At 36.0% G+C, this 15,906-nt stretch overlaps 1 protein-coding gene across 3 annotated transcripts; it reads left to right on the top strand.

Moving 5' to 3' along the window:
- Positions 1-1,226: 1,226 nt before the first annotated feature.
- On the top strand, positions 1,227-15,458 carry RAB8B (RAB8B, member RAS oncogene family). 3 transcript variants are annotated; one of them, XM_026856166.1, is made up of 9 exons: positions 1,231-1,306; positions 2,485-2,545; positions 3,931-4,008; positions 5,100-5,189; positions 5,983-6,048; positions 8,193-8,243; positions 8,736-8,760; positions 11,181-11,253; positions 15,267-15,458. In XM_026856166.1, exons 2-8 carry the CDS (start codon positions 2,543-2,545, stop codon positions 11,228-11,230), a joined length of 363 nt encoding a protein of 120 aa, XP_026711967.1. In that variant the 5' UTR covers positions 1,231-1,306; positions 2,485-2,542; the 3' UTR covers positions 11,231-11,253; positions 15,267-15,458. The 3 variants fall into 3 exon arrangements, with proteins under 3 accessions (XP_026711965.1, XP_026711967.1, XP_026711966.1); XM_026856165.1 differs by lacking the exon at positions 15,267-15,458 and having other exon boundaries at positions 1,232-1,306; positions 11,181-12,927; XM_026856164.1 differs by lacking the exon at positions 15,267-15,458 and having other exon boundaries at positions 1,227-1,306; positions 8,736-12,927.
- The last annotated feature ends 448 nt before the right edge of the window (positions 15,459-15,906 follow it).

Below are 15,906 nucleotides of genomic sequence, written 5' to 3'. Positions count from 1 at the left end.
ATCGCATGCAAGAAGAATGAAAGTCAAATAGTTAAATGAATGTCTGTATTTCATATTCAAATGCTACTGTAGGGTATTAAAAAATCCCATAGCTTCCTAAGTGATGGATGAAAACTAGAAACAGCATTTTCCCAATTAAGAGACTCTTGATAATTGTCCCTTAAATTACATTTGAAGAAAGAATAAATTGAATAAATAAAATAACCTAACCCCCACCCCCGTCTTTTATAAACTATGACTAAATATCAAGTAACTAAGATTCAGTGAAGAAAGAAATGGGCTGTTAGTTTTACAACAGGTTAGTAGGGAGGTACGTGGGGGATGGCTGTCCTGGGATTCAAAAATCTGACTGTCATGTAGTGGGACTTGAGCAGTCTCAGCTTGGGCTATGTTATAGTACAGGTTTAGAGATGCAAAAGTTAAAATAGCCTTAGGGTAAAGGCGAGTCTGTTTGGAAATCTTGGCTTTGGTTCATAGATCCATTTGATCCCTCTAAACCTTAGAAGACATCAAGTGCTTCTGAATTAATTCTTTTTTTACCCGTGGCTTAAAATCTGTCTTCAAAATCAGTCTCAGAACTGATGGGTACCATATGTAAGGGGGGAAAGGGGAGAAGTGTTTGATTGATACCTCTTGGAGGTTCCTGGAAAATTTGTTACTCCTAATGGTGTTCTTGAAAAAGTTCCATGCATGATCTATTTCAGCCACCTTCAGTAACTATGTGTATAGCTTTTATCTCCTGTGATGCTTGACCATTTACTGTGACATCTGATTAGATTGTATTAAACATCAGTTTTCAAAAGTAGATGCCAGTTTTAAAAGGGAACTAAGGGATCATAGTATGTATTTTTTTCCTCAGAGCCAGCAGAGGTTCTAGGGAATTGACTTGAACTGCAGAGACTAGTCAAAAGTTGAGAAAAATATACATTCAAACTAGTGACCTTATCAGTGTAAAATGGGAGAATTTTTAGATTAGATCTTCCTCTCATAATCTTGACTAACTCTAGTAGTGAGTATGAGTTTGATCCATTTCCATTGTGCAGAATAATTTATCCTTGACATGTTGGATGCAGCTGAAAACCTTTGTGCATCCTCAGCACTTCCTAGGGTTTGGAAGAAATGACAATTTCAGAATAATTCTCTTGCCTAAGTTTGCTCTTAGCAAATTGTTAAAAGGAAACTTTTGACAAGAAAACCCCATCTTTTAATTTATTGCAAAACTTAGAGTATCTCTTTCTCTGGCAGGAATCGACTTTAAGATCAGAACAATAGAATTAGATGGAAAGAAAATCAAGCTACAAATATGGTAAGTATTCCAAAGTAATTTAAGTTTCCAGTGAGTATTGAATTAATCTTTGAGCAGGAATATTGCATAGCTTTTAAACCTGGGTCTACCAGAAGCTTCATACCTTTTATTCATTGACTGTCCATAAAGTTTAACGCTTTCTTCTAGCTTGCTTTTGGAGTGGTTCTGCTTCTGCAGCACAGGAAATAGCCTGTTTGCATACGAATATTACAGCAGCTTCCCATTTTATCAAAAGCTGTCCTCTTAACTGTGCTTTTAGCTATTCCATGTGGAAGAGAAGTTATTAACTCCCTATCTGTAAACTAAAATATGCAACCTAATAAAATGTAATCTCCGCTGATACTTTGATGCCTAGTTGTGCTCGCTGAGGCACAGGTGAGTGATAATGCTCCCATTCCTTGCATGGTAGGTTGGTAGAGACTGAGCCTCCTGATTAGCAGCAGATGAGTATTTGTGGAGTAGCATTATTACTCATGCCAAACTCTTAAAATGCTACTGGTAAATGTAAGGCTCTTGCTGATATTTCAAGTTCTAGCAAAGACAGTTCTGATACTTGCATGTGAGCCAGAATTCTTGTGAGTAAGGAAGTGAAGTGCCAGAAGTGCTTTGTACAAATTTTCTGTCTGTAATGTAAGTCAAAAAGCTGCTTTTCTGTCAGGTCTTTGGGGTTGAGCTCCCTGTAGGTGTGACTAGTAGCCAGACACTTTGGTGGTCCTGTTTACTCACAGACAGATACTGCTTTGAAGTCATCTAGGATAAAATAATCAGCACACTAAGGTGTAGTGGCTGATTTTAATAGCTAACTGTACATGAAAATGCACTGTCCTAAAATATTTTACTGCTGCATGTTTTAATTTTTGTTTAATGCAGGATGTGGATGCATCAGTTGCCTTTTTAAAATATTCTAGGGAAGGCTGTGTAGTCCTGAGTTTTATTGCTCGCATTAAAATTTAAATGATTTTGTGCCATATTTATGGTGCTGCTATAAGCACTGATATAAGTAGGATAGCTTGGGAGTGAGGTAAGGGCTGAAGAAACTTGTGGAAACAGCTTCTAAATGGTATTTTTTCTTAAGGAGTGGTTATCAATACGTTGTTATTCTGTTTAAAAAGACATGTCTAAGTATGGAAGAGTGTAAAGATCAGCACCAACAAATACTTGTTTTCACTGAATTTTAGGGATACCGCAGGCCAGGAGAGATTCCGCACAATCACAACAGCTTACTACAGAGGAGCCATGGTGAGTGCTCTCGCTGGAAAAAAAAATTAGGCACAGCTAGTGTAACTGGTTTACTGTTCTTAAGGTTATATCATGTAAGTCTGCAACTGAAGAACTGGAGACGATCCGATAATTGTGGCTTGAGATGTGGGGAATAAAGTTTGTGGTTTGATTGTGGGTTTTGTGTGTCTTGTGGGGTTTTTTTTATTGTTAAACCTGCTGGTACTTTGTCTAGTCTTGTTTTTATGATGAAACTTCAAGCCTTATTATCTTGTTAAATATAATTTTCTGCAGATTGTAAGAAGCTAAGTTGCCAAGCTTTAATCACACAGGTTTTTTAAAATGTGATCAACCCATTTAAACATTTGAAATGTTTGAAAAATAGGTAATGAATTATTTTAATGATAAAAGTGTATTTCACGGAATTGCTTTTCAGTCAGCAAATGCAAAATCTGGGCTAGAAAGACAATCACCTAGAAAAGCTACTGTTACTTTTCTTCCATTAAGAATGACTTCAAGTCAAAAATAACTGCCTTAGAGCCTGCACTCTATGGCAAACTGCTTGTAATGGTTCTTAATGCTATGATTTGAGATACTTTATGTTGGGACACTGTTAATTTTGACTTGCTGATTACTAGCTATGCTGCTACTACTACATGTTTTGTATGTACTACTGCTTTGTATGAATAGATTCATTCCATTCATTGGCTGGCTGTGGGTCCAAATAACTCCACTGTTACAGAATACAGGTGGGGAGAAATAGTAATGGTTGTGGCTCTGTGTTAGAGCTTTCTAGTCCTTAAAAAGGTTTTGGCAGTGGCATGGTCTTCTACCCACTTCCCAGTCCATGGCCAAGGATTTTTCTTTGTCCTATAAGGAATGGAGGTGAACCTGGCAATCTGTCCTTAATGCAGCTGTTGTGTGGTTTCCCATGCTTTGCTAATTGTTGAGAGCCCACTTTAGGACATGTACACAACTGTCTGAAAGAGCTAAAGCTTCTGGGAGAGCACCTAGTGTCAGCTTTGCTGAAAATATCTACAGGCCCCAGCAGATTGGATCTCACAGGTTTGTCATCTTTGACTGCTTAAAGCTGCTGCTTCTAAAGTCGACTTTAACAATAGGGTCCTGGTTACTGTTGTAGTAGAATTTCTGAACTTTTCCTGACTATAGGCTAATAATTTAAAACTTCATTTAGGTTGTGTGTTTGACCTCTAACAGTGGCAAAAGATGTTAAATAATATTATTTTGGGTAAATTCTCAGCAATGGTATAATGCTTTGAGAAAGGATTATAGGTGCATAAATTGTATATTGAATTTCTTACAAATATAAGCAAACCAACAGCATACATCAAAAGTCAACCAGTAGTGCTAGCTCATCTAACTAGATTTTTCTTAATTTTACTCAGGGAATTATGCTGGTGTATGACATCACAAATGAAAAGTCTTTTGACAATATAAAAAACTGGATAAGAAACATAGAGGAGGTAGGTGCTTTGGAAAGTACTTTTTACTCATTCCATCTTATGATTTTCCTGGGACAAATAATAATAAAGTAATTATTCACTTTCATTATAGTAGCCAACACTCAGAGCTAAGTCAAACTGTGCAGTGAATGCAACAGTGGTTATTAATGGGGAGAATTTTATCTTGTTTGTGTAGGGATAGAAGGTAGAAAAGTTTAAAAAGTAAGCAAGAAGTGTGTCAGAACTGTTGGTATTATAGGACTTCGTTCTTTTTTTGCTTTTGTGTGTGTCTAAGGAATTCTGGGAAAGAGCAAGATCTTAGGGTGTCTGCCTTTCACTAAGATGATGACAGATCTGTCTAATTTCAGCTGTTACTGTTGTGTGCTTGTCTGATTTAGAGATTTTTTGACCTTTTCATTTGGTGTTAGGTAAGCTTCCTTCCTGTTAACTTATTTTAAATTATTTAGTGAGACATGCTGTCAGGTAGGGATAGGTCATTATGAAGTTAGAGGAGCAACCTTAATTTTAGTGAAGCTGTAGTTAGCTAACAATCTTACTGTGGTTTGTTTTTTTTCCTTAAACATAAAATCCATGGACTTTTCTTTAGTATTCTTCTTTGGCTCTTAAGCAAAATTCCTGTATTAGCAACCAATTTGATCCAATAGTGACTGGGCTAGAAAAGTTAGCTTGCTGAAGTGATTATTACTTTAAAAGTATTTTATCAATAATCTATTTTTAAAATGCAAATATATTAAAGAATGATACTCCAACCAAATACCTAAGACATCCGTGCACCATTTTGAAGTAAAGTGTGTACCATTACATTTCTAGAATAGCCAAATGCTTTTGCATGTGCACAACCTGGTATAGAGCTCATGGTACTATATTTGATCTGTAATAATACTCAGGGAAATTTATAAGAGTATTAATTTCAACTTATCTGAATATTTATATATTAAATTGCCTGTTTCAAAAGTCAGTGTCCTTCTCTGTAATGCCTTCACATTAAATAACTTTTTAAAAATAAAACATTAATTTGTGGATGATGGAGACACATAAGTTTCTTTTAAATAGTGATGCACTTTCTGAGAAATTACTTTTTATTCTTTCAGCATGCCTCTTCAGATGTAGAAAGAATGATCTTGGGTAACAAATGTGATATGAACGAAAAAAGACAAGTCTCAAAAGAAAAAGGGGAGAAGGTAAGTTTTGGTGATTTACCTTATTTAAAACCTCACTTAGGATTTTGGCTGCTAGGTATTTGGTATGTTTTAGGCATGTGAGAGAAAATGGGCCTCAAGCCTCTTGTTTCAGAAACTTATGTATATTTTAGGATGCCAGGTTTTGGGTTTTTGCTTTTAAATAGCATTTGATTGTCTTCAAGTTTTAATAAACTTAATAGTACTATTGTCTTGAGAGGAAGATCCTTTAAAGAATGTTGGCCTTTGCTATAGCCTGAAGTATTCTAAATCTCAATATTATAGCTTTGTATATAGTTTGATTGTGTTGTATTCAGTTCACCATGGTGCTTACTTACTCTTGTCATAAGTGCTGTTATTAAAGCTTGAGTAATTAGTTGTTCTGCAGAACGAACAAGCAAGAAAGAATTCTATATTATCTGTCAGGTACACAGCTAAAATAGTGTATTTGCTAGTAACGCAGTTTACAGGATGATTATATGTATTTATCTGGTCCATAAATCCATGTCAGTGAAGATGCTTTCTTAATGTTCTTTTAGTTCCTAAATAAATCTTTTTATGAGTAGTTAATCTTTTCCTTGGTTTTGAATTTATGTGAGGGTATGGCCTATTGTAATAATTTGTCTGATTGTCCAGTAACTAATGTTTTTGCAGGAGAAAAGCAGAAATGAAGCTTGTTTGGTTTTGTTTTTAAAGTTTGCTGCAGCATACAGCATCCATTCTGTTAGAAACCTATGTAAAATATTCCTTTTACAAAGGAACATCAAAAACTGAAAAACTTTAACCTCTTTTCCAGTTAGCAATTGATTATGGAATCAAATTTTTGGAGACAAGTGCAAAATCCAGCATAAATGTGGAAGAGGTAAGAGATGGGTGCTATGCTTAGGTGTGTTTCTTGAACTATGACTGTGGAGGCATGTTTCATATCTTGTGGGCTTTCTCTTCTGATCCGGGACCTGAAGTCCCAGCTGTGCTTCTGGGTCACCAATCTTGTTATATTTAGATAGGTACTGTAAAATCCAGCATTTCTCATTTTCTGGTAATGTCTGAAATGTTTGCTTAAATGGGTGTTAATAGAGTGGTTACTAGTATTGTAGCAAAGGGTTTAGATTTCTGTGCCTTGCTACTTAAATTGTAAGTGCTTTTGGACAGGGAATAGGTGTAATTTTAAAACAATGCTTTGTGCAGGAAATTGGATTCAAGATTTTTGTACTTGCAGAATAACTTGCTGCTGTGTCAAGGAGCTTTCCGGTTACTACTAAATATGTGCTATGCAGTTGAGACTGGAAGGTTAGCATACGCTGTCATAAGCTGATGTTAGAGGAGGGAGGTGGTTTATAATTATCTATAGATTTGCAGTCTGTTTTCCTGCAAATAAATAAATTTTGTGCTAAAAACACAAGATCCCTATTTATAAGAGCCTAAGGAAATAGAATCGGAAGGAAGAGTGGCTCAACTCCAGTCTATCTTACTATGAATCACTCTTGTTATCTCAGGGAGGGTGAGGGAAGGATCTTAACTCTATGAAAAGTGTGGACAAGAAAATATGATACCAAAAGGCAGTTACATTAAGATTCATTCAGTCAGATAAGGCAGATTTGTTCTTAAATGTTGTTCTTGGACCTCATCATCTAAAAGCCTTTCAACGTGTACTGATGGGATACCTTTTAAGAGTTCTCCAAACACGTACTTAATTCCCATCATACAGCTAAGAAGTTAACTAGAAACTAAAGAGATTGATATTTTAAAATAATATGACTAGCGCCATGCCAGCCAAGCAATTTTTTCTAATTGCAGGATGATTGTTACACAGTGTAGTTAGAATGGATTTATTTGCATTGGGCTGCATCTGGAATAGAGCTTGACCTGATTTTTATGGTGTCATGATTCTTAAAGCAGACGATGGAAGTGTGAACATTAGCAGCTAATACCAATGGTTGATGGCAATAGTCTCCTAATAAAAAGTACCTGTCGTCTTCATTAGTTCTGCCAGATGGTTGACTTGCTTTCATGACATGCCCTGCAATTTCATTTTAAGTCCTCTAGGTCATTAAAATGTGCAACACTAGTTTGTGGTACTCCAAACTACTTGGCTGAGAATTTTTTTAAAATTGTCACATGACTAGTGAAGAAAGCATTAAAAAATGCAGCTGGTGTAGGCATTCATCGAGTAATGATTTAGTCTTCTTTCCACCAAATGCTTTACTTGTGGGAAATGACAGTTCTGATATTCTAGTGATCAGAAATGAATTAATTTATTTATTGTAATTTATTTGCATTAAATGAGTGTCTTGTCTTTGGATGTATTCCAAATAATGAGAGGGGAAATGTTTACAGTTTTTTACATCTGGGAACTGTCCTTGTATCTCCAGATACAATCTTGCTTTTCTTTGCTTCTGGAGAATTGCAGAATTTTTCTGCTACAAAAGTTTCTTTGCTTCTTCAGACATTGAAGTGTAAGATGCTGAGATTTGCCAGAGTGATTTTTTTTTTTTTTTATTTTTTTTTTATTGGTTGGTTTTGTTTTTTAATAGGGATGTTGGAAGCATAAATAACATTATAGATAGCCCAGGAGCAAAACTTGGAGGACAGAAAGCAGGCTAACCTTAATGTGAATTTCTAGGCATGCCATCATCAAACCTCTGAGTTTCTAGTTGCAATGCACAGTACAGTTTGGCAAAAAAAAAAAAAAAAAGTATTAGTGTATGCATCCTTCCCTTCAGCAGACTTTTTTTTCCCCTCAAGAGGTGTGTGATGAGAAAGTCTTGCTTCAAAGATTGGAGGGATGGAGACTAAAAATAAATAGGTTTTTTCTTCTAAAGTGTGTTTATTGCAGTTTTAAGTCAACAGCTATTGTACACAGAGTGCCTTGCAACTTGAAGTGCTAGTAGTGGCCTACATAATACTGTATTGTTAATGTGTCTGGCTATTCCATATCTGTCTTATCTTTAATGTGTCTTGGGACTAACATTTTCTTTTTTTTTTTTAATTTCTGCTCCTCACCAGGCATTTTTCACGCTTGCACGGGACATTATGACAAAGCTCAACAGAAAAATGGTTTGTATTTCCAATTGGTGTACAAACTAGATATATTGAAATGACTGCTATAATAATTGGCTGAGTAGTAGCCCTACCAAAAAACTCCTGGGGATTGCTAGATCAAATTTGAGTAAACAGTGCTTTATCACACTTTATTACACATTGGTGTGTAATTGTTCTTTATTTTGCATGAAGATTAACACTGGGCAGCCTGAAACGGATGTGTTCTAATGAAATGTAACAGTGTGATCCTTGCTTTATTAAACATCAGATTAGGTAGTCACTCCTTCAGCTAGTACTTGAGATCTGGATTGTTGAATAAATGTTTCTTTTTAAAATAGGCAGTTTTACTGAGTGATTAACAGAGTCTGGATAATTGCAGAGCTTAAGTTGCAACAAACCTCTGCTCTGGTTATTGCTATGCGAGGGTGGGGAGTGGGGAGGGAAACTAGGAAAGCTAAACTTTTTTTCCCTGCATTTTATGATGTTGATACTCTTTTTTTCTTTCAGAATGACAACAGTTCATCAGGGGCAGGTGGGCCAGTAAAAATAACAGAAAATCGATCTAAGAAGAGCAGCTTCTTTCGATGCACGCTACTTTGATGAACTTCTAATGATAGACTGCAGCACACTTAGAACCTTTTCTGCTTCTTTGAAAGCACAGGGTCACAAAGCCTCAGAAATAATACCACCAAGCTGCTGCTGAGAGCTCCATTGAACGTAGACTGCGATACACAAAATACCAAGTGGATTTTGCTCACTAAGCCTATTGACCTGTCAGGCTCTTCTTTCTCAGATATGGAAGCTATGAAGTGGAGACACAAATGCAAGAGTTAACTTTGTTTTCCTTTTTGACTTTCTGTTTTATTGCCTGTTGCAAAAGCTGCTATGTTTCTTTTAACTTTGCACATCCATATTGGCCTCTTACTGCCTGTTACAGCACAATCTTACATTTGTATTTGCACAGTTTGATTTGTAAGTAAGATTCTTAACAGATTTGTGCAGGATTTTCTTTCTCTTTTTTAAACAAATTTATTTTCAAGCAGAAGAGCCAGGGGAAAAATTAAGTCTCGCTTCCATTATTTTCTGTGTGGCCATGACTGCAGTATGGATGTTGACACTCTAGTGATAAGAATTACTGTAACAATTGGCATTTAACAATTTTTATGGTTTTTGTTCTTTAAATGCACAAATCTGTTCATGCAGAAGCTATGGCTTCTATTCTGAATGTAGTATGTTGCTTTTCTTTCTTTACCAGACTTAGCAAAGTTGTGTTCTGAATTGCCAGTCACTGTCTGATTCACAGATGCACCTTTTCAGTTATCTGAATAAACACAGTGTCTTTCCTCACTTAACTTCCCTTTGTTAGCTCAGACTGTCTGCACCTTTTTTTTTTTTTTTTCTGATGAGGAAGTACACTCTGGAGTTGAAATCATCGTCACAAATTGGCCTCATCACTATCACTTAAGTGGCTGAATTGCATGAGTTTTGAGTAACCTCCTGTGGATTCATTTGTTCAGAAATGACTGCTTCTAAAGGTGACTTCCATTTCTATTGTAATTCTAAGGATAGTTTGTTAATATGTTTAGGCATCCACCCTTAACAACAGAGGTGTCCAAAAACTAGCTTCCTGTGCAGTTGCTAAAGTTTGTCAAGTTCTGGCACTAAGGAAATGGTCACATTAGGGCTATAATGTACTACTAGTTATACAGTTAACGCTGAATGTGTGAAGCCCTCTTTGGTCTGCTCAAGCAGTTAAATTCTTTTTTCATCAAAAACTGGTACGGTGACCTAGACTGTTAGAAGCGGAGTTGAAACGTAGTTGCCTTTTTTACTCAACTGAGCATTGTATAACCTAGTCTTTGTTCTACTACTTTTTTATTGTCTTCTGAAAAATTTCCTCAATGAGCGATTAAAACAGGTGCTTAGTTCTGTTGATGTGCCAAACTTGGACCATTGTAAGCTTTAACTACGAGTTTGTGCCCAGCATGTTTGTTATTAGGGGATAGGTGCATTCTGTCATTGTCAAAGTTAACGTCTGACGTGCTTGCTTTTGCTTCACTATATTGTCTTAGAGTTGTAAACAGCAATTTGGTTGTTTCCACAGATAACTGCTTCATTTTGTGGTGTCAGGTACTGAATTGGTCATCTCTGGGTCTGTTGTAAATATTTTTAAAGTGAACAGGCCAATAGTATTAGATTTAAAGGCTTTTGATTTTAAAAGGTTTAATATTGGTAGCTGGTTCCATAAAGTTTTAAGTGGTTATCAACCTGTCCCCACACGTAGGTTAATAGAAATAGTTATTGTGACTAGATGGTGAATCTCATGAACTGCTGTTGCTGCACTAAAACAGAAAAAATTTCATGGCAACAAGGTTTAGTGGAAAAACAAAGCAACCCTAACTGTTCTGTTGTCTACCCTTGATGTGTTTCTCGGACAGGCTAAAGCAGTTAATGTTTTCTGTATGGTTAAAAAAAAGTGCTTCTATACAGAAAGTGTTGTGACACCAATTATGAATGTTGTTTATTTTCAGTAATTTACCTCTGACTTATTTGGTGTCGTAATACTTTGATTTTTATCTCAGGGGTTGTCTGCAAACCAAAACTGACATGTTCTGTGTTTGGCACCGTTTACAGAATGCTCTGTATTGTTTTTTCTGTCTTCACTCTGTGGTTTAATGTTCATTCAATATTGGTCTCCATGATCTTCCCTTTGAAAGAGCCTGTAAGTAGTAGAGTCTATGAAGTGCTTCTTGAAGCAGCAGCAAATTGGGGTATCTGCTCTGTATGGGGGGGAGAAAAAAAACTTGCTATTTTCTTACATTTAGCTGTGCTAAACTGTACATAAATGTGAGGTAAGACCATAGGAAATTCACTTTATGCATGATAAAATAATGCAGTAAATATTTCACTTTGCTTAATGTTCATGTAAAGTTCATCTTTTTCTATTTGTAGAAGAATTTAATGCAATTTTGTTGTCCCCTGCTGAAACTGAAGAATTCTAATTTCATGTGGTCTTATGGATAAGGTAAAATGCAGATTTCTCTCTTTCTTTGTTGTTTTGCCCCTACCCTTCTCCAGCAGTATTAAATGGCTGAGTGGCTGCACTTTATTGGTGTGCTAACTTTTAGTCAGTATAGACCTCTTTCTGTGTACAGTCTGCCTTGTCAGACATTGAAAAATGTGCTGTATCTTAGCATGCAAATCAGCTGTATGTTTTACTGGGAATTTTTTTAGCTGTATTTTCCTTTAGACAAGCGGGTGGTGATAAATGGTATGTTCTGCCTACGCATCAGATGCTGGGTACTATAGGCTTTTCTAATATCACTATGATTGTTTTGTGCAGTCTCTGTTGCTACTATGCTCAAGATTATATAATCTAAATTTTGAAGGACTCTTAACTATACCTCAGTTGACCAGTTAGTATTCTAATGTCCATTAGAATGAAAGTCATATAACTATAATTCATTAAGCAGCAAGTGTATTTCTGTTTTGTTCCAGAAATTGCCATTAACCTTTCAGGAAAGGCAGACACTTTCTGGTGGATTTTGATAAAACAAAAATGCTGCTTATGCTATGGAGTTTTACTAAATCTTTTCCTTAGCCCCATGTTTGTGCACTATATCTTGACCAATATTTTTCTAAATGTTGTTTTTTTTAAAAAAAAAAAAAAGCCAAACAAAAAATAAACTGGTCTCAGTGCTTTGCGATTTGAGCTTTCAGTCTGTCCTCAGCAAAACATGCACAAGAAGTTTTTGTTGAGTGTATATAGAATATTTGATTTACTTACTGTCTGGAAGTTCTCTTATTGCTAAAGCTTAAACCACTCATGAAACTTAATGCAGATCACTCTTCTATTTGGGGGACAGTCTCAGAAATGCTAATTGACTTTTTAGACCTGGAGTTATTATTACAGATAGCTTTTATCTTGTAAGTATCTTTTCCCATACTAGTCTGCTGAAGTCAAGTGAATTAAGTGGATCATTTTCACAAGTGAATAAAGGAGTCTTGAATATACATATCACATTACAATATTGTGAATGGATAATGATTGAAAGTACATGAATAATATGTAAAATGCATAAATGTTATTTGTGAAAATGCATCTGTTATTTGGTTATCTATTAATGTAATTGAAATTTTGCAATGTTAAACTTCTTAAGGATTGGTCTGTAGGTGATAATAGGTCTCTCCATTCACTGAACTGCTTATGCCATTATCATTCTTATAAATAAAACTCTTATTTCTTTCTTCCACAAAAGCAGGATTTCCATTGATTTTTCTTGTTTCTGGTGAATTTTAAGTATTTTAGTGCATTCCTATGGCCTTACAAACATTTTTGCAAATAAAACTTCAATTACAGTTATTTTAATGCTATATAGCTACTAAATTCAAAATAAAAAGTATAGTCCTTGAGAAAATGCTTAATTTTGAAATAGAAGTGTTCTACTGTGTGTGTTTAAGCACATTTTATCTCTGGTATAAAGGTATAATGTGAAAAGTTCCTGCAGATAAAAGTGAACTTGTCATGTGGTTAACTTGTAAACCTAATCATTAATTGTGTATTGATGTGTATAGACATAAAAACCAAACCCAACCCCTAAAAAAAAACCACCCCAACTTCACACTCCAATGGTTTTATTATTCCTGTGAACTTTTTTACAATAATGTGTGTCTCAAATAAAAGTTACATAATGAAAAGTATTTGGAGTATTTTGTATGAAATATTCCATGTAGTTGGTATTTCCACTCTATTTTTGATAAATTAGTTGTCGCATCGATACAGCTGAGTTGCGTCTGTAAAGCTTTGCTTAACTTCATTGGCAAACCACAAGGGTTTTTGTATGGCTTTGCCTGTTCAACTTGACAGTTCTGTAGATTTCTCCTGAAATATACTCTATTCCTGTAGCGATTGCTTAAATCTAAGTATGATTTCAGTGGCCTTCAGCTTCATAACGAAACCATTTTTCCAGATGTTTATTGTCATGAAATACCCTTTCAAAGTAACTTCTGAGCAATGCCAGTAAAGATAACATGAGACACAAATCTCCAATTTGATTAAAAATTATCTACTCACATAAACTGCTAACGTTTTCTTTTTTGTTATTTTAAATCAGTGTTATATGAAAGGTATGACTGTTAGGTAACCCGAGGCATAAATATAATTGGTTAATATAGCAAATATTTTGTCCGGCTTCCTTCAACACTGAATATTGGGGCATTTGACAAAAGTATTTGTTAGCTGTTAGATTAGCAATAGTTCTTTGCTATCAAATTACTGTGGTTTGTTGGTAACTGGTATGAAATTTGGCAGTAATTGGTATGAAAATTAGTCAGCCTAAGGAAAGAATGGTTTTGTCTACCCAAGACAAAAGCAGATTAATAGTTGAGATGCCCAGGAAGAAATGGAAACACCTGGATAACAAGTAGCTTCTAAAGTTCATGCTTCATCTAATAAACTGATTTTAGCTGAAAGGATCTATTGTCTCTTTACCTTAAGCAAAAGAAGGCTAGAGTTACATTCTTGTTACACCTTAATATTTGTTGGTTTTGGTTTACTTTGTTGTGTTTTGGGATTTTTATACTGCTTCTGGCAGACAAATTTTCCTGCTTGAGGACCAGCTGTTTAAACATTATCTTGCAGATCCCCTTGATCCAAACTAGTTCTAGATGCTCATCCGTCCTAAAATCACTTCTGCAAGTCCTTCAGTTCTCACAGAAGTTAGTGGCATGCATCTGCATCCCAACAACATTTTAAAATATGCATTCTCCATTTGTTAAAAGGAAATAGCAGGCATACTTGCACTGCTTAAAAATGGTGATTTATTACAGTTCCTGGATCTATTTTTGGTTGCAGACTAGCAATTACTATACAAATAGTGCACACTTGTAGACCAGAGGTAAGTTGTTGGTACGTGTGTAGAAATTATCCAGTTTTTATAATCTTGTAAACTGGCTTTTTCCTTATTGATTCTTTTTCTAACTTGGTTGACTAGCAGCTCTTTAGAATTCTTGCACTATACTGAAGTCATCAATGTAATAAAGACTAGAATCTTTCTACATCAATAAAGCTTTTATGTTGCATAATGTTATCCTTGCCATCTCTAAAGGTTTAAAGAAAGGGCATGGAATGGAATGTAAAACTGAAGAGAATTTTTATGCTCTAGGATGTTTTGTAGTTGCTTCAAAATTTTTTTACTGTCTTCAGCAGACCGTATGAGCACTAAGCTTCTGGTTTGAACAAATATTACATAAATTCCTCTGAGCACAGAGGATATTTGGAGGCATTATTGAGAAATAAAGTTTTAAGTTTTGAGTGGGATACAAGCATTTTCCTTGTCCAGAGAACTAAGATGTTTAATGAATTGTGGAAAGCATGTGTAACTTGAACTGTACTACTGAATACATTGTACTGACTTCAGAGTGAACAAGAATTCTGTAAACATAGACCAAGTGTTGAGAATTTCACCTTATTTAGTCTTAAATACCTTCCTTGAGTAGATACTTCAGATGTCTTACCGCACTTGTGACTTTTTCTGCTTATGCCATGACTCCAGAGGAGTGTCTGCAGTATCTATGAGTCGTATCCCAAGGCTTTGCAGTAGGCAGTGGTCTCTCAGATCGATGGACTTGTATCAGAATGGGTTTTGATATCTCAGGGAAATGTTACCATTGTACTCACTAACCTTTCTGACTTTGTTTAACACATTTATGGAACAGCATAAAGAAATAATGCCACTGTGGACATATTTATCTTGGGACAGAAAATCCAGGCTCCAGAACTGCCAACCTGGCACCTTTCTCAACTGTGTACATTCACAATTTGTGATACTTTGAGCACTAGTTCATCCACGTACCTACTTTTGTTGGACCACTAGCAATGCGCTCATCTCTAAAGAAAAGTGCAGTGTTTACCTACCCAACTTACTACATGTGAAGTGCAAATTATGTCAATGGTGGTTATTTTTTTAAAGTTGAAAATTGGTATTTCAAGGCTGTTTGCAAATCCTGTGTTACTTTAATTATTTTTTTTTTTTCTAGGCAACATAGCAACTAAACTAGCTCTGGTATGTGTTCTAGATGAAGGACGGAATTTTTTCGAAGAAGTCTGAGAAAGTTCTGTCCATGAGATTGTCTAAGGCTGCTGAGTACTGCTTCTGAGCTTCCTCACTTGAAACGCATTGACTTTGTAAAACTCACACTTATGCTCTGAACCAATAAAATACAGGGAAAAGGCAACCATCTGTGTCTTAAATACTGTTTGTAAGTAATTTTCAAGAACAGCACTGGTAGGTGTACTTGAAACTAGGAAATGGCTAAGCAGCTCCCTTTGCCAAACGTGGGATGGGCAATCCTTTAAAAATAGTATTCAGTTAATCAACTGTCGTGTCCTATTTATCTACTCTGTGTGTGTGTGTGTGTGTGTGTATCTATATCTATATATATATATAGAGAGAGAGAGAGAGAGATCATACTACTTTAGCTATTTACTGTGAAGCTGTTTTATCTTCCAAGGGAGAGGAGGGAAACCACCCGTGAAGCACAAGGCGTTTCCCCGCCCTGGGTCCCGGAGCAGGTACGGCGGCGACCCCCCTTCCCGCCCAGCGCCCTCCCCAGAGCCCCGAGGCCGTGCCGGCAGGCTGGGGTAGGGAAACCTCCCGGGTGCGGGGGCCGAGGGCAG

The sequence above is a fragment of the Athene cunicularia genome (assembly GCF_003259725.1).
Source record: "Athene cunicularia isolate RWA chromosome 10 unlocalized genomic scaffold, athCun1 chr10_part1, whole genome shotgun sequence".
Lineage (NCBI taxonomy): Eukaryota > Metazoa > Chordata > Aves > Strigiformes > Strigidae > Athene > Athene cunicularia.
Note: the sequence above shows the minus strand (reverse complement) of the source record. Positions and strands in the feature narration are given on the sequence as shown.

Excerpts from the sequence above, each read along its gene's own strand:
- RAB8B (XM_026856164.1), top strand. Across the intron at positions 5,190-5,982 it reads CAAAAGAAAAAGGGGAGAAG|TTAGCAATTGATTATGGAAT; the intron begins GTAAGTTTTGGT and ends CCTCTTTTCCAG. Across the intron at positions 8,244-8,735 it reads CAAAGCTCAACAGAAAAATG|AATGACAACAGTTCATCAGG; the intron begins GTTTGTATTTCC and ends TTTTTCTTTCAG.